The following is a 24,674-nucleotide window of genomic DNA, read 5'->3' on the forward strand; positions in this document are numbered from 1 at the left end:
GGTTCCCTCTGGGGGCTCCAGAGAAGGGTCCGTGTCCTGCCTTTTCCAGCCTCCAGAGGCACCTGCACGCCTTGACTCCCGGCCCCCCCAGCGCCTGCGAAGGACGTTCCGTCCTCAGGTCCCTCTGACTCGTCCTCCCCTCGCCCCGTCTCCTCCCAGTCGTGAGACCCTGGAGCTGACCCTGGGCCCGCCATGCCGTCCCCGGCACCCCCCACTGCAGAACATGCCGTCCCCGGCACCCCCCACTGCAGAACATGCCTGCGGCGAAGGGGACTGGACAGGGCAGGAGGGCGTGGAAGCCCTCTTGGGGTGCCCGAGGCATCCCACTGAGAGGGGTGGGTGGTCTCAGGGACCTGACAGGGACCTTCCTCCTGGGAGAAAGGAAGGGTGCACCCAGCGTGGGCTGATGGGCCCGGCTTCAGGAGTGGGGGTGGGGCAAGAGTTTACCAGGACCGGGGCTGAGACCTACCGACGGGGCGCACAGGTCTAACACGGCTGCGCGACAGATCACCTGCAACTCGGCCGCTGGAAACCACACACACGGACCCTCTCCCGGCTCCTGTGGGTCTGAGGTCTGGGGCTCCGCTGGGTCCTGCTCGGAGTCACAGGCTGGAACCCAGCTGTCTTCCCGTCTCCCGTGAGGTGTGGAGGCATGTTCTGGACTCACCGGTGGCGGGCAGGGTTTGGTTCCCTGCAGGTGTGGGGCTCGGTCCCCGTCACCCCATCACGTTCTAGACGTGCCGCCCTCTCCATGGGCAGCTCACAGGGCAGACGGCTGGAGAAATCTCCCTGATGTCTTCAGGTCTGACCCACACGGCAGAGTCTTCCATTCGATGAACTCAAAGTCAACTTATTAGGGACCTTAGCGACTCTGTCCATTCACACTCGGGGAGGGCGATGGAGGTGTGCACGCGGAGGGGTCAGGATGCACTAACTAATGCTGAGTTCTGCTTTGAAATCGGGGGACAGGGCTGCACGGTCAGCAGCACATAGGGACTCCTATCCCAGGAGGTCGGACACGCAGCCGTGGGGAGCAGGAAAGGAGTGTGTGTGAGCTTGTGGGGTTGGTGTAGACAGGAAAGCATTGGAAGCAATTCTGCCTTTTTCTTTTCTTTTTTTTTAAAAGATTTTATTTATTTATCAGAGAGAGAGAGGGAGAGAGAGCGAGCACAGGCAGACAGAGAGGCAGGCAGAGGCAGAGGGAGAAGCAGGCTCCCTGCTGAGCAAGGAGCCCGATGCAGGACTCGATCCCAGGACGCTGGGATCATGACCTGAGCCGAAGGCAGATGCTTAACCAGCTGAGCCATCCAGGTGCCCCTGCCTTTTTCTTTTTTTTAAGGTGACGCACCTGTACACAGAAACGTGCAGATCTTGCATGTGCAAATCTAGGGATTCTGCGAAATGCACCCACATAACCCACATGCCGTCAAGATGGTCACCATTCCCACTGTCCCCCGTGACCCGCTGGCCAAGCCCCCCGCACAGGGCAGGGCTGCCCGCGCTCTAGGGCCGGTGCGGAGTCTCGGCCGCTCAGGGCTTCCCGCAGGCGGGACCGTGCATTGTCTCCTCAGCTGTAGCCGCTTCTCTCCCTCAGCACAACATGGTGGAACATAGTGTTGAGCGCTGTCCATGACGTGGGTGGACCAGGGTCTGCCTGTCCATCCCCTTATGAGAGACAGCCCTGGGCCTTGCAGCTTTTCACTCCTACAGACGAGGTCATGCATTCTCCTGCTGGTCTGAGTTGGCGTCTTTGTGGCCCTTGGCCGGTGCCCTGGAGTGGAATGGGGAGCCGTGTGGCGAGGGTCCGTGGGACAGCTGGGACGTGGGGAGGAGATGCTGCGTGGTTGGACCTTCCTGCCTCCACCTGCTCCGAGCGAGGCTCGCACCCCCCGCCCCCGGCCTGGTCAGGAGAACTTCAGCCAGTCTGGTGGCTGTCACGGTCCCCCTTGTGTTCCCGGAGGAGGCACTGAGTCTTAACTTGAGAGGTGGGTTCTCGGTCTCCAGGGGACCCTAAGTGTCACCACATTAACAGCTAAAGCCACCCCTGTGTCCCCATGGCCTTCTGGTGCTTTAGAAAGTGGCTGCCAGACAGCAGATGAAGACTCTGGGCTGGAGACGTCCCCCGGGCGGGGCCGGTTCCCAGGGTCCCGGCCGGTGAAGCTCTCTGACGCGCTGACCCGTGTTTTCAAAATTCCTAGATGGAAAAATGTCCCTTCCTGCATATCCTCAGCCTCGAAAATACCAAGACCAAATAGCAGTTGTAGTAGCAAGCGAAAATGGGTTTGCTTTTGCCATAAGCAAGGACTCTCAGAATGGCTGGAAGAAATGCCTTTACAGGCCATCTTCAAAGACACACGCCAACGGATGTGGCCGGAGAGATCACGACGACAGGACGGAGACGCGTCCGCCGAACGCGAGCGCAGGTGGCGAGCGCCACGGCCCTGCCCCGCGGGCGGACTCCCCGCCGAGCCCCGGAGCGCGGGGAAGGGCGGCCCAGGAGCAGGTGTCGGAGCCGGGCCGCTGCTCCTGGCGCGGGACGGGTGGGTGCCCCCTGCAGTAACCGGGTGAGCAGCGTTACACCCGCGCTGATCCAACATGTCGCGTTTACAAACTTGGGACAGACGCAGGCCCCGGGGAGCCGAGGCTTCCCTCATAACCTAGTTCCCGAACGCCGGGTTCTGGGCTGGGACGGAGGCTCCTGCTCTTCTCCGCGGGGCCGCGGGGGCCGGCGGGGAGCAGAGTGCGGCCTGACTCCCCCCGCAGCTCCCAGCCACGGTGCCAGTCGGAGGATTCACGGATCCGTGGAGCAGACGCGGTCCCGTCTTCAAGGGACACACGTATTTCTGCTTTCCCGCTTGGCCTGGAGGGTCTCTGGGCTGACCACTCCCAAGCAGGGCGGGGACAGCTGCAGAGGAGGAAGACCCAGAGAGCCCGACCGCCGCGGTGAGACCTGTGCGGAGGAGGAGGGTCCGGTCGCGGCCGAGCCACCGCCGGTGCTGCCTCGCCCGCAGCCGCCCTTCCCCAGCCGCCCGCTCAGCTCCCCGCCCTGGGCACCAGGTGTCTGCACCCCTCAGCCCCACACGGAGCAGGGAGTGGTGGGGCCTGGGGCCTGACCCCGGCCCTCCCGGGTGGGTGTTACAGGGTTACGAACCGGTCTTGCAGTGGGTCAGACTGAGGTGAAGGGGCGGGTGGTGGGGAAGGAGCCAGGTTCCCTGGTGGCTCCGGGCCCTGGGGCCGCGGCTCTCCACCGCAGTTCCGGCTGGGGGGGTCACAGGGCACGACGGGCACACGTTGGGCTGGCACGGTAGCCTGTGGGCCCCGTGGATGACGGCCCGGGAAGGGAAATGTCCCCCCAGCACGGGCACAGGTGACATTGGAGCAGGGGCTGAGACGGGTGTCAGACAGCCCTGCTAAGTCTGTCTGGGGTGCTGTTTCCACCGGAGTCCTGCCCCTGCCCCTGCCCCTGTCTGGCTCTCCCTGTTGTGTCCTGAGAGGGCTGGTCTGTCCCTACCCCATTTGCTGGGCTCCTAGGCCCTGCCTCTGCCTGCCCTGGCATTGCTCTGCTTTACCCCCGGACCCGAGTGTGTCCAAACCCACGTCCGCCCCTCACGCCGCAGCGGCCCCGCAGCAGGACCCACGTCCGCCCCTCACGCCGCAGCGGCCCCGCAGCAGGACCCACGTCCGCCCCTCACGCCGCAGCGGCCCCGCAGCAGGACCGAGCGCCCGGGGCATTTCTGCGGCTGCCCGTTTCCTCCTTCCCGCCACTCTGCCCTTTCTGAGGCCAGGACCCCTCCTGTGAGGGGTCGGCCATGGCCCTCCGCCACCTCTTTCTGGACCACGGCCGGGTGTCCCCTGGGGTCTGCAGGTCCTGACTCCTCCTCCAGGACTTACTGGGGGGCTCTCTGGGGCTTTGTCTTGTTGGGTCTGGGCAGCTCTCCCAGCCCCCGTGATCTGATGTGCTTCCGCTCTACAGCCCAGGGTGTCGGCCCCTCCCCTCCTCCCCCTGCCTAGATGCTCCTTCCCCGGCCCCCCACACCCGGAGGGGGCTGTTGGCCTGTCCCCGGGCTGAGTCTGCGTGTCCGCACCCGCACCTGACCCCAGCGGTGTCCACGCTCCCTCCTGCTGGAGAGGGACAGGTCAGCCTGGGGGGATTGTGACTCCTCACAAAGATGACCACGGGCAGAGGAGTGAAAACCTTTAATCGGAAAAGTCACGGACACGGATGCAGTGAGCAGAAACACAGGAAGGAGTAAAAATAAAACTAACATATAAAGAGGGTCTTCAGTAAAATGTAGGACCAATCACTCCCTCAGGGAAAAGAGCTTTGGGTTGTCATTTGTTTTGTTTTCTTTTGTTTTTTAAAAGAAAACAGAAAACACATCACCTTGTGCCCCCAGCCAGCCTCGGGGCCCAGGCCTCTGAGTAGATGGGGAGGGGGTTACACGGGTTAGCACCTTTGTTTTCAGGGTTCTCGGGGACACAGGGCTGAGGAGCCACCATTTTCCGCTGTTTGCTGGAGATGCTGGCCCGAGTTCACGCGCTCGCCCGAGCTCCACGGCCCAAGGAGGCGGAACCGAGGCCTGAGCCCTGAGCAGGGAGGAGGCGACTCAGCAGGGGTGAAGCGGGAGAAACCTCCACCCGGGCTTTCCAAAAACGAAGGGTCCCCGGTCTCCCGCGACTTTACTAGCAGACCCCAGTGCGTCGCGGCATGCTGACTAGAGGGGGGCGGGTTGTGAGAAAGATGAGGCAGGGCTCAGGCGACCCCCCAGGAAAGGCAGCGCTGCGGGGGTTCAGAGCCTGCAGAGGTCGGGGAATGTGACCACGGAGGGGATGGCCCGGGCTGGCGCGTCCCGGGGCCCGAGGGGGGTCAGACACACGGCCTTTCCAAGCCCGTCCGTCCTGGAAACGTAGCTGTCGGGCTGGTTCGGACCGCGGGGGCCTCACTGCCGTTCCCGTGCGGGGCGCCCGGCGCTAGCCCTGCGCCACCTTTCTGGACACCGTCTGGTAGAAGACGCCACGCAGCAGGGCCTGGTAGCTGGGCACACGGAACAGGTGGCGCTCGCCGAAGGCCACGTCGTACTCGGCCGTCTTGCCCGTGACCAGGACGCGGACGTGCGGCTCGTTCACCTGGCGGCCCACCACCACCACGAAGATCTCGATGTCCGCCCGCTGGGCCTCCTGCACCGCCTTCTCGATGGCGGCCGCCGTGGCCCCCTGCGAGTTGCCGTCGGAGAAGAGCAGCAGCCTCTTCTTGGCGTCGCGGGACGAGGCCTCGCGGTAGAAGCGCGTCACGAAGCCCAGGGCGTCGTTGACGTCGGTGGCGTCATTGAAGAAGCTCATGGCGTCCACGGTGCCGGCCAGCACGGTGTAGTTCTGCAGGAACTGCAGAGCCCCGCGGCCGGGCTGCTGCTGCCCGGGGCCGCTGTACTGCGCCACGGCCACGCGCACGTCGTGGGACGGGTCGGTCCGGCCCGCCGTCAGGAAGCGCTCGGCGAGCCGCTTGGCGAAGCGCTTGGTGGTGTCAAAGTTGTGGCTGCCCACGCTGGCCGAGCCGTCCAGCAGGATGGTGATGTCGGCCGGGGAGGAGAACGTGACTGCGGGATGGGCGCGGGTTAGGGCGCAGCCCCCCGCCCGCCTCCCGGAGCCCCCCCCACCCCGCACACCCCAGCTACGCACTCGGGCAGGTGTAGTCCGGACACTTCTTGTCTGTAAAATAGGAAAACCCAACATGAAGCTGTGACCTCACGGACAGCTGTCCTTTCCGCAGCCCGCCCGTAGGACGGCAGAGCCCCCGCGGGGCAGGCGCACGGGTGGCCCTCCCAGACGCCTGGCTGGCACCTCCTTGGCTCGTGGGCCCCACCAGGAGGGGGACACCCCCTACGCAAGGGTCAGCCTGAGGTATAATTGTGTGGTCCTCCCACCGGCCCCGAGTGGGTCCCTCCCGATGGGGAAACGGAAGCTCAGGGAGGGCAAGTGTGGCCGGCGGGTCAGAGCCTGGGCCGCACTCTGTGGGCAACGCTGACCCAGGGCCGACCACACAGGCCAGTCGGACCCCAGCGGCTCTCTCTGGCTGTCGGCCCACCGCCCGCACCACGGGCCCCGCTCTGTCGCAGGAAAGAGGCTAGAAGGACATGTTCTGAGCTGGGGGCCGGGGAGTGGTCTCGGCTCCAAGGGCACCCAGCGCACAAGTGTGTGGCCGGACCGCAGGGGGTGTGAGCGCTCCCGGGACAAAGCAGCAGAAGCACAAGGGTCCCCCCTGCCGACACTGGGCCACGGCCTCCTCCAGCAAGAGCTTGGGGCCGCTGGTGGGGAGGGCCCGTACTACTGGCCGGGGCTGACCGGCTCCTGCGGCAGGAGGTCACGGTGGCCCCAACCACCTCCCAGCACAGCCACGGGGGAGGGTCCCTGCGCCGCGCCCACCTATACAGATCTGGGTGGTGATGTTCTTCAGGAAGCTGTCGTCCAGCAGCTCTGCGTAGTTCTCTTTGACCAACGAGATGCCCGGCCGGCCCTGGGGTGCCAGGCCTTGGCAGGAGATGACGTTGAGCTGGTCGGAGCCTGCGACGTAGCCGAACATGTCCTTGATGCCCACGGAGACCACCTGCAAGGGAGGGATGGTGTGGCCCCGGTGGGGACGGCGGCCTTCCGAGGGAGCAGGGGTGCGGGGGGCGCGGGGGCGTGGGGCGTGGGGCAGGGGTATGCGGGGGCGCGGAGGCGGCCCCACCTGGATGTCGGGGCCACAGAGCACGCTGAGCGGGGTGGTGTCCCTCTGGGTGTCCGAGCGGCCGTCCGTTATGACGAGCGCGATCCGGTGGTTGGTCGTGGACGGCAGCAGCTGGTTCCGCGTGTACTGCAGGGCCTCCCCCGTGAACGTGCCCCCCGCCAGCCACCGCAGCTTCTTGATGGCTCTGTGGGGCGGGCGCTCAGGGTCAGCGCAGGCAGGGCTCGGGGCGGGCACCCTCAGGGACCACAGGGACGCGGGCGGCCGGGTGCACGGCACTCACTCCTTGAGCTCCTGGAAGTTCCTGATGCCGGGGCTCCGCAGGTCCACGTGCTCCTGCATCCGGTTGTGGCTGTACTGCACCACGCCCGCTTGCGACTGGTTGAGCTCGAACTGCGAGCATCCCACGCCCCGGTCAGGGGTGGACGCGGGGCTCCCCGCAGCCCCCTCCACCCCGCATCGGCCCCGGCTCTCACGCTCCAGGGGGTGGGCAAACGCAGCCCCCGGGCCCAGCCCGCTCCCGCCCGGGGTCCTTACCGGCTGCTCCCGGGAGTGGCTCTGCCTCACCTTGACCAGCTCGTCCCTGCTCAGCCGGTCCAGGACCTTGATGATGAAGTCCTTGGCGATCTCGAAGTTCTGGAGGCCAATGCTCTCTGAGCTGTCCAGCACGAAGAGGATATCGATGGGGCCGCACTTGCACTCTGCGGGCGAGGACAGCGTCAGCCTGGGGGCCTCCCGGGCCCTCGCAGCACGGCCACCCCCACTGGAGCCAGAACCCTAGGACTTCGGGCTCGCCCAGGTCCGTGGCTGGCCATGCAGGTTCCTGGGACGAGGAGGGGGCCGGACTGCGCCCCAAGGCCACGGTGCCCTGGGGGGGCGTGAGGGCCAGCTGCTGCCCTCCCAGGTAAACCAGGAGGAGGGACCTAACCCAGCACCCTCAGGTACCCCGGAGAACCGCGCTCACGACTCACCACAGCAAGCTGGGGAAAGAGGAGAAAGAAAGCATTATGTTCCGCGGAGACCCGCCACCTGCACGTCCCGGCAGGGCAAGCTGCCCTGCTGGGTGCCCCCACCACCCCCAGGGACTTCCTTGTGAGGGGGCCACACTCCTGCCCCACTCGCCCTCCACCCATGGGTTAAAGGATCCCCCCGACCTGGCCCGTGAGTTCCAGAGGGAGGCGCCGGGGCTGGCAGGACCCAATTCTTTCCAACTAAGACACTTCTCCCAAGATGAGGGCTACTCACAGCACATCTTCATGATGATGTCCAAGATCTCGCATTCCTGCGGGGGAGAGACACGCACCGGGGCTGAACGGGGCTGAACACCTTGCCCTGTACCACGATGGGGTTCACACCCAGGACAGGGGCACCTGACGCGGTCACTGCTCCATGGACACCCCACGTCCCTCCACGAGGATCGTGGTGTCCCACCCCGTGGGATCCGGGCCCAGAGCGGCCAGCCCCCAAGGACGTTCACGGACACCCACTTACATCTGGCCCCGGCGGTCCCGTGTGTCCTGGGGGCCCCTGTCAGAGGAAGGAGCGGAGGAAGTTGGTCAGGGTGCGTAGCTCCCTGAACTGCAGGTCTGAGCAGGTCCCTGAGCGCCGAGCCCTCGCCGCCCAGCCCTGGGCTGACCCCACCTCCCCGTAGGAGCCGCAGAGCCTCTGCACACTCAGGGCTGCGGGACAGCCGCTGACTGCCCCGTGTTCTCTGACCGCCGGGGGCGCGGGTGGGCTGGGTATGGCCCTGCGTGGGGGTCCCCGGCACTCGCCATGGGATGAAGAGTTCCTTACAGTCTGGCTGTGCCCCACGCCTCAGGCACCGCCCAGGGCTCTGCCGCGCTCTCTTCACATCGTAGCGGTGACCAGCTGCTCCTCCGTTCCCGAAGCCCCCACGACCCTCGACTCGGCCTGTTCCCTCCCCTCCTGTCAAAGCGCCAGCCTCTCCCAGAGACCCACTTCCCAGGTTCCTGCTCCGGCTCCCCCGCAGCCTCAGAATCCCAGGGTGCCCTGCCCTGGCCGGCCACGCCCACTCACCTGGGGGCCTTCGGGGCCCCGGTACCCCTTGGCTCCTTTGACACCTGGGGGTGAGATGTCGTTGTTCTGGAAGGGAACGGCACCCTGTCACCCCCGACAGCCACCACCACCGTCACCACCGACAGCCACCACCGCCCTGTCGCCACCGACAGCCACCACCGCCGGACCATCTGCGGCCGGTCCGTCCACGGCCCCGGCGTTGGGTCCCTTTCCCCCAACCCCCCGCAGAGCCTTAGCGGCCCCGACGGCACCCGCCCCCTCCCGGCACAGCCCCGGCAGCAGCGGCCCCTCGGGGCTCCCCGGCGTCCCCGGCGTCCCCGGCGTCCGTCCCCGGCGTCCGTCCCCGCGTCCGTCCCCGCGTCCGTCCCCGCGTCCGTCCCCGCGTCCCCGGCGTCCGTCCCCGCGTCCGTCCCCGCGTCCCCCGCGTCCGTCCCGGCGTCCGTCCCCGCGTCCCCCGCACTCACGTCCTCTCCAGGGTCTCCGGCTTCTCCCTCATCGCCCTTGAGGCCGGGGTAGCCTTTGGTGCCCTGCAGGGGACGGGGGAGCACACGGTAAGTGGGGCGGAGGCCCGGGGAGAGGGCGTGTGTGTGTGGCTGGGACCCCGGCCCAGGGTTGGAGTGGGCTCCCCTGGGGGAAGCAGGCCCCTGGGGCGGGTGGTGACCGGAGACACCTCCCTTCTCAGGCGCACCCCGCGGGCCGGGCGGCTGTCCCCAGGACCGGCACCCCGCGGTCCCTCTCCGCCACCAGAGTTCTGCTTCCCGTCAGCTCTAGGAACCGTGGGTCCCAGCACTGCACTTGCTTCTTGAGAAGCAGAAGTTTGGAAAGGAAAAGATAAAGGAGACACCGTGTCCCACATGCAGAGACACCGAGGCCAAGTGTGGGCCCGGGGACGCCCCCAGGTTCGGGGGTCCGTCCGCGGGAGCCCCGAGGGGAGGCCAGGCAGGGGCCCAGACGGAGTCACGTGTGGGAGGGGCCCGGGCGAGGATGCAGGTGTGTCGCACACGTGTGCGCGTGACCGCAGCGGTGGCGCGATGGCGGGCGTGTACTCACGTTGATCCCAGGGGGACCCCTGCTGCCTGGGTAGCCCTGCGGGGAAAGACGAGCCAGTCACACCCGGCTCCGGCCTGGCGGGGGAGGGGCGCCCCACGGATCGCCCCGGCCACCCCTTCCTCGTCCCACCCGTGGTCCCGGGCCCACCCCGGCCGGCCCAAAGGGGACGATGGGGCGGGAAGCGGGGGACTCACAGGGAATCCCGGGAAGCCCTCGGTGCCGTTCCCGGGAGGGCCGTCTTCCCCCTGCGGAGGAGAGACCACGTCTGCCCCTGGGGATCGCCCAGCCTCCAGGGGGTGCCCGAGGGGCTTCACCAGCCCAGAGACACCCCCTGCGTGGGACCGGCCTGCGCGTCCCCGGAGCGGAGCGGAAGGGCCCATGCCCATGGTGGCCCAGGGACCCCAGCGGCCGAGAGCGGACAGTGGCCCGTGGAGAGCCTCCCCAGACCCTGCTGCTGGGACTCTGGGGTCCCACACGGAGACTCGCCCCGGCAGAGGCCCCGCCCCGGCCCGAGCCCTTGGCACCGCCACTCACCCGCTCACCCATCAGCCCAGGGTCTCCGGGCGGTCCTGCGGGCCCCGGAGCTCCTCTGGAACCCTAAGGAGGGCAGGAGGAGGTTTGGGAAGAGTGAGTGAGAAAGGCAGAGGCCCCGCAGGTCTCTGAGACAGGGGCGGGGAACGCAGATAAAGACCAGCGATGAGCCCCGCGGCGCTCCACAGGGCACCCGGCTCCGCGGGGGCCGGACCTCCGCCTAGTGACCCACCCGGGGTCGCCCCCGGGATGCCACAGTCCCCTCCCCTCTGGGCTGGAAGTTCCGGACAGGCCAGAGCTCCAAGAAGCAGAGGGACACTGCCTGGGTGTGTGTGTGTGTGTGCGTGTGTGTAAGCACGCGTCCATCAAGGTTTGCAAAATCATAAAAGGTTTTAGAAAATGTTCATAATGAAAAAATTTTTTAAGAAAACTTTGTGAAGCCAAATTTATAAGGTGTAATGTGCAAATAAAATTAAGTTGGAAAGAAATAAGCTAGATTGTTATTATTTATGTCCAGGGGATCATATTTTAGATTTAAATTCTGGTTTTTTTCCTTCTGCATTTTCCAAGTTTCCTGAACGACACAGATACCACGAGATGCACTAAAGCATCTGTGTGCGCCTAGGCCGGGTGGGGGGGCACTCACCTCAGGCCCTGGGGGCCCCTCGTCACCTCGGTAACCTTTAGGTCCAGCGGGACCAGCCTCGCCCTGCAGAGGGAAACATGCCTGTGGTACTCCTCTCGGCCCCAGACCGGCCGCCCACCCAGACCCCCGCCGGCGGCCCAGCCTGGTCTACACCTGGAGGCCAGCTGCCTGCCTTTCTGGGTCCAGAGTCTCATGTCCCAAGCGTTTAGGGACATCCCCGGCCAGGCTTGAAGAAGGGCTGAGCGGACACCATGCGTGGAGCCTCCTGGCTACTGTGGACCCCGCGGCCAGCACCCTGGACTGAGGCCTGTCCCCTGCCCCGTCCTCGGGCAGGTGCCTCCCAATGAGGCCTTCTTGGCTCGGTTCTCCCACAGCCCCTGGTTGTCTGGCCTGTCCCAGTAACCAGCGGGCACCCAGAGGTGCCACTGCCCGGCTCTCCCGCCGCGACCACAGGGGAGTCCAGCTCCGGCCGGGGCTCTGGCCCTGGCATCACACACAACCTGGGACTGGGCTCGCCAGCCACGGGGACCGCAGCCCCCGACTCAGTTCCTGGGGAGTGGCTCTGGGACCTGACAATGGGGCCGACTCTGGTTCCCGGGGCGGGGTGGCCTGGGGACATGACAGGGGGCCGGGAGGATGGGAAACAGAGGCCCTCTGTGCCCTCGGCCAGGGCAGTGGAGGTGCGTCCCAGGCCCCAGGACACAGGGACAGAGGGCCGCTGCGCTCGGGACAGTTTCCGCAGCTGCCTCAGCAGCATCGGGGGAGGGAGGCAGCGCCTCCGGGAACACGGCCCGAGGGCCCCGTGGCTCCTGGCGGGCGGTGCCTGTCCCCACCGCAGGGACCAGACGAGGGAAGAGGCGAGGCCAGGACGCTGACCCTTCCTCCAGTTTCTGGATGGTTCCACTGCTGCTTCTTGGCATTTGGGAAAACCCATTTCCCAGAGGTCGGGGAGCCAACTGCCCTGAGGGTCTGCAGGGGTTCGGAGGAACGGAGAGCCCCGGAGGTGGAAACAGTGCCGAGGCTGGGGAGTCGAGCGACCAGCATGGAGAAGCCCGATCCCCAAGCTGCCTGCGCCCACCCCCCGCGGAGGAGCAAGCGAGGTCAGAAGCAGACCCTCCCCAGCTGGACCGCGGGCCGGAGGGACACAGGGCCTCCTCCCTGCAAGGCCAGGGTCCCTCATCCCCCGCAGCCTTCGGCAGTGTCCGGTTTTGACACTGACAGTGGCCCTGGAAACTGGAAACCAGGGTGGCAGCTCTGCCTCGCAGGGTTTCATGCCGTTAGTGTCTCGAACGACTTCCTGAACTGTGCTGCGGGGGAAGGCCCAGGTCGCCGGGCGGCGGGACGGTCACCGGCTTGTCCTGGAGGCCGGATCAGCTGGCGCGTGGGGCAGGCACGGGAGCCTGCGGATGTGGCGGGCGGCGGAAGCAGCCCCTCCTGGGACGGCTGGTGTCATGGGGGGGCGGGGGGAGACAGCAGGCACAGGGATTCTGGGGAGACCCAGACAAGAGAAGCTAAAACCTGACGTTCGTGGCCTCGATCACCAGGAAAAGTCGCTCCTGCCATGAGCGATGTTGTGAACACAGGCTCAGCCGCCACAGAAGAGCCCAAGCCGGGTCAAGCCCACCTCACTTCTAGCCCTGGTAGAGCCTCCAAGTGAAACAGAAAGGAAGCAAAAAGAATACAACAGAAGAGGAGAATGGACTTGGATCTTGTAAATGAGCAGGACGCCCTAAACGACAAGTCCCCAGGGCAGCCACGGGCAGACGGCAAACTTGGAAAAACGTCTGCACCGTGGGTTCGGGCCTCCCGCACATCCACGCGGAAAGACAGACTCGATGGAAAAGGAACGACTGAGGGGCCACGCTCAGCCTCCGCACAAACTCTGCGCGCCACGAGAGCACACGGCTTTCTCCTGAAGAGCGAAAACACACGGGTGAAGTTCGATGATCCCTCCTGTCGGCAAAGGTGTGAACGCGGTGCCTGCTTCATGCTCTCGGGGGAATGCGAGGTGCGGCCAGATACAGCCGCGTTACCTGGGAGACACGCGCGCACGCGCTCCCGCAGCCCCTCCTGCACCTGTATCATCTGGCCGAGAAATTACGCTCTGAAGAGTTGATGTTCTGGATGTAGCCTTGGAAGTGTTTCAAGATGGTTGGATGAGGGAGGGAGAGAAGGCCCAGAACTTCGACACCTATTTTATTGGAGAGACATCCTCTGCCTTTACTGCCCGGAAGGGGGAGAAGCAGACACAGCCGGCGGCTGCGGGGCCCACGATCACACACAGCCACAGCTGGAGAACCGCTGGCTCCCAGGAGCCCAACTTGTAATTATGCGGGAGGACAGTCTCCCACCGAGCTGGTCTCGGAGCGGGTCTGGACGGGGTCCACGCCTCCCACAGCCCGCACTGGAAGGGACCCAGGTGCATTTTTAAGATCCCATCTTGACCCTTGGCAGCCCTATTATGGCTTCTTTCTTGTGTTTTAAATTCCTTTTTTGTTAAAATCCCAATTCCAAATTTCTCTCCATAAGAAAAGCCACCAAGAAGACTTGAAGCCCCAAGCCAAATCCCAGCAGAGCCCGAGGCCTGGGCCCGCTGAGCCGGCCCCTCTCCCATCCGCCACCCCGTTGGGAGCTCTCCACCCCCTCTCCTGCCCACGAGGAGGTCCCCATCCCAGCTCAGAGGCCATTCCTTTCTGTCCGCCCGGAGACCCCGCCCTGCAGGCCAGGTGGCGGAGGAGGCTGGGGGTGCCCGGCGAGTGGCCCCCATCAGAGCCGACGGAGAGGGTCTGGGTCAAACAAGGGGGTTGCCCGACTGATGCGGGGAGGACACATTCCATCCGGCCCCTTCCTGAGCTCTCTTGGGGGGTAGTCACCCCGGGGCCCTGGCCTGGGCGGCAGGAGAGCTTCGAGCTCCTCCTGTTGGGGTTTCAGGGCTCAGGCACCCGGAACCGCGTGGCCTCCCGGCCTCCCCTCCCCTCTCCTGCCGCAGCACGGCCTCTGGAAAGTGTCCCATGCAAGACCGATGCTCGGACACCCCCAGTCTGGCTCCTGCGAGGGTCTCACACCCGGATTCCACACGCAGACCAAGCCTCTTACCCCCGATGCCTCCTGGGGGCTCAGACATGGTCTCCGGTGTGGGCTGGCCCTGCCCTGGCAGACCAGAGGCTGTCCCCAGAGGTCCGGGGTCCCCTGCTGTCTTCCTCCAGAGCCAGCTGGGCCAGGACAGAGGGCAGAGCTCCGAGGGCGGCCAGGGGTCCGCTCACTCAGCCCTGGTCCTGGCAGATGCCGGCCAGGTGACAGGGGCAGCCTCTGGCTGTCCCCCTCTGAACACAGAGTCTGTGGGCCAGGGGACTTGGCCACTCAGGCTGCCCCTCCCCCCAGGTGGCTGCTGACCCTGGGCAGCCCCTGCAGGAAGCCCCCCAGTCCGAAGTGGAGAGAGCCCTCCCTTAACTCCAGGAGCTGCCCTCAGCCTTCCTGCTGGCCTGAGGGCACGGCCCGCCCGCCCCCAGACAGCTCCCTACCGGGTCTCCCGGGATGCCGACGGGGCCTTCTCGTCCCTGGTCTCCTTGGGGTCCAGCTTCGCCCTGGGGAGGGATGAGCCGGTGAGTGTGGAGGCCAGGAGAGGCCAAGCTGCCTGGGCGGCAGTGGGCACGGCCAGCTGGCCAGCTTGCCCCCAGCTCCCTGAGAAGTGTGCCGGGAAGCGGGGACGCGCCACTCCCCACAGGGGCCTGGCCTCGCCCCTCCTCCCAGGAAGTCAGCAGGCCAAGGGGGCAAGGCCAGGTGTGTGCAAGGCCACCTGGAGACTAGCTAGGAGGCTGTGGGGTGGGGGCCAGCGCGCCTGCTGAGGCCTGGAGGTGCTCCTGACACTGGCTCCTCCAGCCAGCTTCTGGACTGGCCCAGGGACCAGAGCTGCTGGGGTGCTCCCTGGGGTGCAGCCTGGCCTGTGCTCCCATTTCCCGATCTCATCTCAGCAGGGTAGCTGGGGAGGGGCCGTGGTCCCCCTGATGTCCTGCCCCAAGCCCCTTGCTGGGGGCCGCGGGGCCCTGCGGGTGACTCTGAGGAGCTGGGATGGGGCAGAAGGCACGTCTCTCTTCCAGTGACCTTGGCCTCGGGCTGAGCCCACTCCCCATCGGGACAGGGGGACAGGTGCCCTTGGGAGGAGCAGCTTTGCCTGGGTGGTCACAGCAGGAGGGACCCCGGGGCCTGCCCCCGGCAGCGGCAGCAACAAGGCCTGGTCCACACCCCACGTGTGGAAGACATCGTCCCTTCCCCGGGTCCAGAATGTTGGGGTGGCGCCTGTCACCCCCTCTTCTAACCAGGCCGGTGTGAGCTGCCCTGCGGCACCAAAAAACCTTCCAGTGGACCACGGGGCCAGAGAAAGCTCCGGAAGGAGGCAGGGGGTGCGGGCAGCAGCGATGCAAGGCGGCCGGGCCTTGGGGACCACGAGGTCCATGTTCCTAAGTCTCTGTCTCTTCCGGGTGCAGGAGGGTCATTCCAGGGCCCGAGTGGCCTTTACGCGGCTGCTGGGACAGTGGCGAGTGTTTGGAAAATCACGTGTGTGATGGGGGAGGGGAGGCCAGTAAATCGTGCCGCAGGCCAAGCGGAGCAGCGACCTCGGGGACAGGACAGGCGAGCCGCGTCGTGAACAGCCCGGCAGGGGCTGCGCTCCGGGGCAGACGTGCTGTGTGTCCCGGTGTGATTGTGTGTGTGTTCGGGCACGCGAGAGAGCCTGTGCGTGTGGTTGTGCGTGTGTGATTGTGTGTGTGCGTGCCAGAGTGTGCACAATTGTGTGTGTGATTGTGTGAGTGTGGTTCGCCCGGACGCGCTGGTCCTGGTGAGGAGCGAACCCTGTGCTTCTCCTCGGCTCTCCCGCACTCTGCTCTGCTCATCTGGACCCACACCCTCCTCCTGGCCTCCCGCAGGCCCTGGAGACATCTGGGGCCAGGGGTTGGGGTTGGGGGTCCGGGCTGGGGGTCTGGGCTGGGGGCCCGAGCTGGGGGTCAGGTTTGGGGGTCGGGTCTGGGTATCCCGGGCTGGGGGTCTGGGCTGGGGATTGGGGCTAGGGGCTGAGCCCAGGAGCTGCCGCCCCTCGTGAACCAGGGTGATGGCCTTTGGGAAAACAGCAGGTGAGGGTGTGGGTCGCCTGAAATCTGGAGGACAAGGGGACCTGGTGGCACATGTCCTGTGAGGGGATGGCCTGACCCCCCGGACCTCAGGCTCCGGCCCTCCTCAGCCTGATGAACAATGACTCACCGGGTCTCCCCGTGGGCCCCGCACACCGGGGGTCCCCCGCGGTCCTCTTTCCCCAGGGCCTCCCTGTGTGGAGAGAAGCAGAGGGAGGCTCTGGCTCAGCTCAGACAGGCGTCGGCGGTAGGGGTTCGAGGCCCGGGCGTGGGCTGACCCCCCAGCAGGACACCCCACCCTTTCAGAGACTGAGGCCCCCCTGAGCTCAGATAGGAGTTGGGGGCCTCTGAGCCACCCTGGCCTCTTCCTGGAGAGACCCAGGGCCCAGACGCCGCCCCGCCCACTCACCCTCTCGCCGGGAGCACCGTCCGGTCCCGGGTTTCCCTGGGATTAAGGGGAGCAAGCAAGACCAGTCAGTCGGGGCTGGAAACTGCTCGGGGGCAGCGGGGAGCAGGAGACGGAACGGGGTGCTCACCTCGTCACCGGCCTCTCCCTTCTCTCCTGGGGGACCCGGCAGACCCGGCTCGCCCTGAGGGGAAGAGGATGGAAGCGTCACCTCTGACCTCGCCCCGGGGCCCGCGGCTGGGCTGCGCTGCCCCTGGTGGCCCCCGCCCCTCCCGGAGTGCTCACCTCGTCTCCGGGGGGACCCGTGTTCCCTGGCCTCCCGGGCTCCCCGTCAGCGCCAGGGGCACCCTGGAAAGATCCGAAAGGTCAGCGGGCGGGGACCCTGCCCCCGGCCTCCTCACCCAGACTTCAGGCCGCCCTCCTGGGACTCCACCGTGAGTGGGCGGGCTCCACGCCGTGCGGACGGGGCCTCGGGCCCGTCTGAGCTCCGCGACACGGGGCGGCCCTCCCCACCCCACCCCTGCCTGCCCCGGGGAGGGCTTCTGAGGAGGCGGGGCTGCCCGACCCGTGTCACTCACCTTCTCTCCTTTCCGTCCGAAGGCACCCGGGTCGCCCTTGGGCCCCGGGGGTCCTTGAGCGCCCTGGTGAGAAATTGGAGGGGGTCAGTCCTCGGCCTTCGACAAGCAGCCCTCGGGCTGGACATGGATACGCCGGACGCCGGGGCGCTGGGGCTGCACGCGGTGCGACCCCCCGGGACTTCTTAGAGCGTCCAGAGAAGAGGGGAGACCCGGTCGCTCCTGAGAACTGGGTCCCGAAACGTCAGCGACAGAATGCGACTTACGTCAAACCCAGGCGAGCCCTTGCAGCCCGGCAGGCCGGGGTACCCCGTCTCCCCCTGGAAGAGGAAGGCGGATGAGCCGTCAGGACTCTCGCTCTGGCGCACCCACCCCCTCCCAGGGAAGCCCCGCCGGGATGCTGGTCTGAACTTGACCGGGAGGCGTGGGGTCCACTGGGGCCTGGCGCTGGGCGAGGACTGTCCCCCGCCTCCCGGCCGGCTGCTCACCTTCATGCCGTCCACACCATCGATGCCTCGCTTGCCCTTTTCGCCCTGCAAGGTGCAAAGACCGAGGTCCACAAAGGCCGGACGGCACCCCCAGGGCAGAAGACGCACCCCCAGGGCAGAAGACGCGTCCCTGCCCCCACTCACCTTGTAGCCCTTGGCTCCCCTGGATCCCTGCAGAGCGAGGAGAGACAGTGAGGGACGGTGGCCCCCCGCGGGAGGCAGGTTCCCTGGAAACTGGCCAGGGGCATCTTCCCCGGGAGGCAGAGGAGGGCGGACAGACCCCCCACCAGCTCATGGAGGCCGGGGGAGTCTCCCGTCGCGGGGGCGGGGCTCTGTGCCCCGAGGGACGCGACCTGCAGGCCTTACTCACCTTCTCCCCCCGGCTCCCCTTTTCTCCCTACAGAGCAGACAGAGGAGAGAGGGGGTGTCACTGGTGTCCCGGGGCCCAGGGCCCTGGGACGAGCCCAGAAGTGTCTGGGCCCCGGAAGGGCCGACCACTCTGAAGGGAGGCGGAGACACACCTTCATGCCCTGGTAGCCGATGGGTCCGAGGTCCCCGGGCCTTCCCTGGACGCAGAGGAGGGCACCTGTTAGACACCTGTGGGGGCAGAGGAAGCCCCCGCCCGGTCTCCCGTGCCCCCCACTCTGCTCAGGCCTGGCCAGCCAGAGAGCGGGCGGGCTGGTCACTGCCCGAGCCCCAGAGAGCAGCCCTGATGTGAAGGCTCCACCTCCCACACCTGGGGTTCTCCTCGGGGGGAGGGGAGGGAAAGGTCACGGGCCTGGGGGTGGCAGGGGGAGGGGAAGGTCTAGGACACCCCCCGGAGGAGGAGCAGGGGAGGGGGAGGTCACGGGCCCCCAGGAGGAGGGGGGTGGTCTGTGGGGAGACAGCCTCGGGCTGACCCCCTCCTGCCCCGCCGAGAGCCGGGCCGGAGTGCAGTCTGGGTGGATTGGGCGGGGAGGGATGGCTGTGCGTGCGTCCTCTGCCCTCACTGCCCTTGGGGCCGCGTGCTCTGAGGGTCAGGCCGGGTCAGGCCGCAGGACCGCGGTGCCCAGGAACCAGCCCTCCGACAGAAGCTTCCGTCGAACCCAGCTCCCTCCCTCCTCAGGCTTCTCCGCAGCCCAGCCCAAGGTCAAGGGCTTGACACTCACGGGGTCTCCCGCTTCTCCTTTCTCTCCGGGAAGACCTGGCTTCCCACGTTCTCCCTGGAACACAGAGCAGGTCAAGGCTGGGGGACAATTTCTGTTCATCTCCGATCACCCGGCAGAAAGACCCTGACCTGCTCCCGAGAGAAGGGTTAACGAGCTAGTCCGTGGACCTGCAGAGTCCTTAGGGCACTTGGGCTCCTTCCCCGTCACTAGGGCTGGCCACAGGGTCTGCGAGGTCCGGAGCACTGCCCTCCCCCCGCCCGCAACCCAGCAGGCCCCGCGCTGGCCAGCCTGGCCCCTAGACCTTTCCCCGCGGCACCCGCTTCTGCTGCATGTGGAGCTCCCAGGCCGGGGAGGTGGCCGGGCTCGGCTCCTGGGGCAGTGCTCACGCGGCTTCGTGGCCGTGGACTCTAATATTTTTAGGACTAGCCAGAAACCTGCACCTGGCCACGCTGTATGTGTTGGACTTCCTGGGTGAGCCACACCTGGTCTTGGGCATCCCCCTCCCCAGGGAACGTGCTTCGGGGAACAATGGAGCCTCCGGTCAGACTCCGCCCCCCACACCAGCCCTCGGCCACAGCATCAGCCCCAGGGTCCCCTGTGCAGGGACTCTCTCCCCACGGTGGGGGCACCTGCTCAGCGAGGGGCACCTTCCCTCTCCCTACAGCTAGCTGGTGTGGGCGGACGCTCTGCGGGGCATTAGGACAGCTGCCTGGGGTCCCACTGCGCCCCTAACACCAGGGCTTTCACGCCGCAGGCACATTTGTCCAGCGCCGTACTGCACTCTTCTCTCCCTCCAGGGGCGGGCGCAGCCACTCACCTCGTACCCAGGGTCCCCCCGTGGCCCAGGAGGCCCTCTGGCCGGCTGGAAGACAGAGAGAAAGGTCAGCCTGCGCTCGCATCCGGGGGCATCCGGGGTGAGCCCAGAGGGGGTCGGGACCCCCCACTCACCTGGCATTCGAAGGAGCAGCACTGCCGGAGGAAGGACAGAGGACACATTAGGAAGCGGGGCTCCGCAGAGGGCCCTGGACACCCGCCTGCTCCGGGACGGGGGGCACCCACGGAGGAAGGGGCTGGTGAGGCCCCGGGTGGGGAGGGGAGTGGGTCATGGGGACGGGCGGGGGGGCGGGAAAGGGGGGCGCTCCTACCACTTGTTCCACATTGTTTTTCTGAAAAGTGAGGAGGAAACGTGGAGTTAATTTGTGTTCAGAGCCACGGGGTCTCCCAGCCCCCAGGAGGCGCGAGGGCAGAGGCTGCTCACGATCATGTCCGTGATGGTGTCGATGGTCTGGGCGATGACCTCCTCCGCGTCCCTGTTCTGCCCCCAGTCGGCCGCCGTGAAGTTCCGGCGGTACGTGTGGTCCGTGGCGATGATGCTCAGGCGAGGCTCCTGGCGTGGACGCGGGGTGAGGCCGGCGACAGCGGGGACCCTGGCCCCCCGTCTCTGCGGCCCCCCGCCTGCACCTCAGGGCCCCCCAGGCCACGCCCGGTGCCCAGCCCAGAGAGGGCCGGGGATGGGGGCGCCTACCAGGTGGTCGGGCGTGATGGCCACGGAGAAGACTTTGACGCCCAGGTGCTTGGCCTCATTCACAGCATCCTCCAGGCCCCCACATGGCTCCTTGTAGCCCTCCAGGGGGTGCCCGTCGGTGACCACGACCAGATACTTGTTCTCCTTCAGGTGGGAGCCCCTGCGGGGGTGGGCGGCAGTAAGGCCCCCACAGCCTTGGCCCCTCCAGCCCTGCTGACCCTGACAGCTCAGGGCACCCCGCGAACAGAGCTGGGACCCTCAGGACTGGAGGGGAGGAGCTGGAGGCCAGCGGCCCTGCAGGGAGACCCGGACCCAAACGCAGCTCTCGGGGGGCGGCTGGCTGTCACGCTGGGCAGTCTGTCTCGCCCGTCGAGTGCCGTAAAGGGGGAAATAAAGCTCTGTAGGAGGACAATTCTCTCGCACACTCTCTGGGAGATGCACATATGACCAGGGCAGGGGCCCAGGTCCTTGCCTGCCCGCAGGCTCCCTGACCAGGGGATCTGCGACCACAGGTAACGGGAGGGGCCGGCTGAAGAGGGGCCGTGGCAGCGGAGGCTGTGGCGGTGGGGGCTGTGGCTGGGCCGAGCTACCGCCGGAGCAGCTGGAGCACTTTGGGTCCTGTAGGCCCCTCTGCTTTCAGTGGTTGCGGAGACAGGACAGCTCAAGGGGGGCAGCAGGATGCGGATGGACCCGTGGCAGCTACCAGCACGGCGCCCTGGTCACAAGGACGGTTCCCAGGGCGACCGCCAGCGGCCCCAGGATGGCAGGGCAGCCTCTGAGGGACGCACTGGGGACGCGCCGGGGACACGGGGAGCTGCGTGCGGACGCAGGACACCCACCCCACGAGCAGCTCCTCCAGCCCCTTCTTGATGGCGCAGTCCGTGTAGGTGCCCTTGCCGAAGTACTTGACCGCGTCCACTCTGGCCTTGAGGGCGTCGCGGTCGCTGGGCATGGGCCGGAGGGGGCTGATGATCTCCACCTCGTCGCTGTAGTGCAGGGCGCCCGCGTTCCACACCAGGTTGCGGTCGCACCGGTAGTACCTGAGACCGCGGGCCGAGTGAGAGTGCAGCCCCGCGGGCCGGCTCCCCGCTCCCGCGCCCCAACGGTGCCTCCAGGCCCCTCCCCCGCTGCCCATGTGTGTCTGTCCCCGGGCACCAGGGCCACCATTTCGCAGGAGGACACCCTGCCCAGCCCCGTCACACCCCAACAGGGAGGGGTGGGAAGCACAGGCTGCACTTCCTGGGTCCCTGCCCTGGGGACCCCACGTGACCCATGGAGGGGGCGAGGGGGGCGGGAGGGCCACCCTAGCCCTGACCTCCCGGTGGGGAGCTGTGGGACCCTCCAGGGACAGGACCACAGGCGAGGGGCGGGGTCCAGGGCAGGGCGAGGTCAGCTCGAGGTCAGCTCTAAGTGGGACACTCTGAGTGGCCGTCCTTCCCTGTCCCTGTGCACCCTTGCCAGAGGCTTCCGGCGTTTTCCCGGCTGGGCACAGGTGCCCACCACCTGCTCAGCCGCAGGCATGACCAAGGCCCCCACCGTGCGGCTAACGGGGTCGGCAGCAGGAAGAGCTGACCCCATTTCACAGGTGGGGAAACTGAGTCCTCAGAAATTGAGTCACGAGCCCAAAGGCACCTTTGGGGAGGGGGTGGTGGACCTCAGGAACCCCGGCATTTTGGCTGAGTTCAAGGTTTCGGGTCACATGCCCCACACTGGGCAGCCCCCATCCTCTGTCCTTGAAACCCCCTCAAGGTAGGTGGGCGGCTAGGGGCCCTGGTCCCCGAGTCAGAGGGTGGACAGGGACCAGGTGGGACAGGGCCAGACCCTGCACAGGGGAGTGGGGGAGGAGCCTGGTTCTGACCTTGACCCCCCCCCGTGGGCGTGTCTAATCGCAGCCTCACCCAGTGCTCTAGGACCCACCCCCTGAGTGGGGGGAGGGAGTGAGTGAAGCCCGCAGGCCCTCTGGGCCACCCGGACCAGGGCTTGAGAACACCAGGGTGTTGGTCAGGACACAGGCTCTGACCGTCTGAGGTCAGTGTCCAGGAGGTGGCGAGGGCACAGGGAGGAGCCGCAGAGCCTCCCACCAGCTCCTGAAACCCACTCAGCTGGGGAGCAGGGAGACACGTCTGGGTCCCAGGACCCCTGATGGCAGCAGTGTCCCCAGGCCCCCGGTTGACCAGGAGGACTGGTGCCGCCCTGCCGTCCGCTCCTTCTCAGGCTTGGCCCTTTTCTAGCCCATCGGAGCCACTGCGGACGCAGAAAGGTGACGGAGCAGCCTTGTTCACCCCGGCTGTCCCCTGGGAAGGGGGCTGGGCTCCGCCTGCCGACCACCACCCTCCCCAAGAGGCTCCTGGATGCCCGGGCCCCCCGGACCTGTCTTTCAGGTTGTCAATGAAGCGCTTGGTGAAGGACTTGACCTTGTCCACTAGGGCTCCGTAGGGCTTCAGCCTCAAGGCCACGCTCTCGGAGGTGTCCAGCACAAAGAAGAGGTCCACAGGGCAGTCTGGCCAAACAAGGGGTTGGAGGCCTGAGGCTCAGGCCCCACACCCTCCTGGGCTCAGGAGGCCACGTCCCCCAGGTGCTGGCCCAGCGAGGGGGCTGGGTGACCGTGAGAGCCCCCACGCGGGTTCTGGGAAGCCTGCCCGGCTGGGGGGACAGCCGTCGACTCCCGGAGGCCGGGGAGCCCCACTGTGGCGGCAGGACCAGGCCGTGCGCTCTGCACTGTCCCTCTCGGCACGGAAAGGACCCAGGGCACGATGCCGCCTGGACAAGGTGTGAGAGTGCCGGCCGGGGAGGAGTCAGAGGGAAGGAGCCCCCAGAACAAGTAGGCCAGGCCCGGAGGGTGTCGCCCCCCATCCCCCATCACTGGCCGGCCTGACACCCCACAAAGGGGTAAGCTTGAGGGGCCGGGCTCTGCTGCAGGCCACGCTGGGGAATTTCACGACCCCCAGGCGGGCCGCGGCCCTCCCGTCTGGGGGAAGGGTGGGGTCAGGTCCCGCCGCAGAAGTGGAGCCAGAGGTGCTGGGAGTCACTCACCCTGGAAGGCCACGGCCCTGGCGTTGCCTGGGACGTCCTGGGCGGCCGCCCAGCAGGCCTGCAGCAGCAGGGGGAGCAGAGCGCGGGCCGGCGTCATGTTACCGTCCCGGAGTCACCATCGAGCGAGGGCAGGGGTCCGGGTGGGCCGCCGAGGACCGGAGGGCTGGAGAGAAGGACTGTCTGTGCTCTCCAGCCGGTGGAGTCCCAGCCCCGGAGGGCGGGCCGGAGGGCGGCGCGGAGGAGGGGCTGGGGCGGGGGCGGCGCGGTGGGCGGGGGTCTCCCGGGAGTGAGTCACCGGCAGCCGCGCTCACTCTGGGGCCGCTGTGACAGGGCGCCGGCTGTGCCTGGGCTTCTTCCCGCTCTGGGGGACGCTGGTGGGCCCCCCACGCAGCGAGTGCAGGGTGCCCGACGGATTCCATGCGGGCCGGACGGTCCCCCGGGACCAGACGGCTCCTGCTGGGAGCCCACAGCGCGGTCAGATTTCCCAGGTGCTGCCCCTGTAAACACGGCTCCTCAGGTCGGTCGACACACACTGGGAAAAGACATTTCGGTTACACTTGGGGAAAGCGAGTCAACTCCTGTGTCGTGGAACGTTTAGTACGTTGTGTGTCCCTGTCCTGTGTTCTTACAATCAAGCCAGCGAGAGGAAGAGTCAAGTATTGAAATCATCAGGAAAACACATTTGCAGAACTACACATTTCAGGAAAAAACCTATGGAAGCAAACCGAACCGTTCAAGCCCGTGTTGTTTGAGTCAGTTGTGTGTCTGGGTGAACACGCACACGCACACTACATGGAGAGAGGCCCCGAGTGTGGGGACGGTGTGAAGGCCCCACGCGGTGGGGTGGGCTCCAGATGTGGCCAGAGCCCCCCCCCCAAGTTTCCAGAAGAGCCAGAGCTGCCGACACTTGTCTGACACCAGCGTGAATGTTTTGTAGCGTCAAGACACACCCAAGTTGAATGACCAAAATAAAGAAACTTCTGAGAAATCCTTCAGAAATCACACTGCTCAGCGATGGTTCCAGGATCTGCCCGTGTCTCCCCCGCAGCTGCCGCCGAGGTTTCCGTGCGCTCACCGGGTGAGGGGCTCCAGCCGCCTCTGACTTCACCCCACCTGCGCTCCTGCGTGGGGCCTTGGCTCTGGGCTTCGGCTTTGGGTTCAGACCCGGGAGGTCAGCGCCCCATGGGAGCCTGTCCGCAGGCTGCCTCCTCCTGCCAGAGCTGCTGGGTCTGCAGAGTCCCCGCGGGCTTGGGGGACGTAGGAACGCGCTCTGCGAGTCACTGAGGACAGGGACACGCCCAGCCAGCCCTGGCACCCACTTGTGACCCACCAGAGCCCCAGTGGCATGGGTGACCAGCTAAGCCGTGGGGTCTGCAGCGCGGCAGGCCATA

At 66.8% G+C, this 24,674-nt stretch overlaps 1 protein-coding gene across 1 annotated transcript; it reads right to left on the bottom strand.

Annotated features, from left to right (window-relative positions):
• Window positions 1-4,182: 4,182 nt before the first annotated feature.
• COL6A1 (collagen type VI alpha 1 chain) lies at window positions 4,183-23,502 on the bottom strand. The gene is made up of 35 exons (XM_082720326.1): window positions 23,284-23,502; window positions 22,621-22,750; window positions 21,090-21,290; window positions 20,251-20,410; window positions 19,984-20,112; window positions 19,871-19,891; window positions 19,674-19,694; window positions 19,543-19,587; window positions 18,726-18,779; window positions 18,099-18,143; window positions 17,948-17,974; window positions 17,722-17,748; window positions 17,578-17,622; window positions 17,356-17,409; window positions 17,093-17,155; window positions 16,800-16,862; window positions 16,645-16,698; window positions 16,518-16,553; window positions 16,239-16,301; window positions 14,507-14,569; window positions 10,986-11,048; window positions 10,343-10,405; window positions 10,003-10,053; window positions 9,809-9,844; window positions 9,223-9,285; window positions 8,759-8,824; window positions 8,213-8,248; window positions 7,967-8,003; window positions 7,693-7,701; window positions 7,289-7,422; window positions 7,005-7,114; window positions 6,725-6,908; window positions 6,421-6,601; window positions 5,677-5,706; window positions 4,183-5,594 (listed from the first exon to the last, which is right to left on the bottom strand). Exons 1-35 carry the CDS (start codon window positions 23,378-23,380, stop codon window positions 4,972-4,974), a joined length of 3,084 nt encoding a protein of 1,027 aa, XP_082576452.1. The 5' UTR covers window positions 23,381-23,502; the 3' UTR covers window positions 4,183-4,971.
• Window positions 23,503-24,674: the final 1,172 nt, after the last annotated feature.

This window comes from Mustela nivalis (genome assembly GCF_964662115.1).
Source record: "Mustela nivalis genome assembly, chromosome: 1".
In the NCBI taxonomy this organism is placed as follows: domain Eukaryota; kingdom Metazoa; phylum Chordata; class Mammalia; order Carnivora; family Mustelidae; genus Mustela; species Mustela nivalis.

Coding starts and splice junctions, on each gene's coding strand:
- COL6A1 (XM_082720326.1), bottom strand. CDS start 23,380: ATGACGCCGGCCCGCGCTCTGCTCCCCCTGCTGCTGCAGGCCTGCTGG. Junction 21,291..22,620: donor ATTGACAACCTGAAAGACAG/GTCCGGGGGGCC, acceptor CCGCGGTCTCAG/GTACTACCGGTGCGACCGCA. Junction 8,825..9,222: donor CCGGAGACCCTGGAGAGGAC/GTGAGTGCGGGG, acceptor GTTCCCTTCCAG/AACAACGACATCTCACCCCC.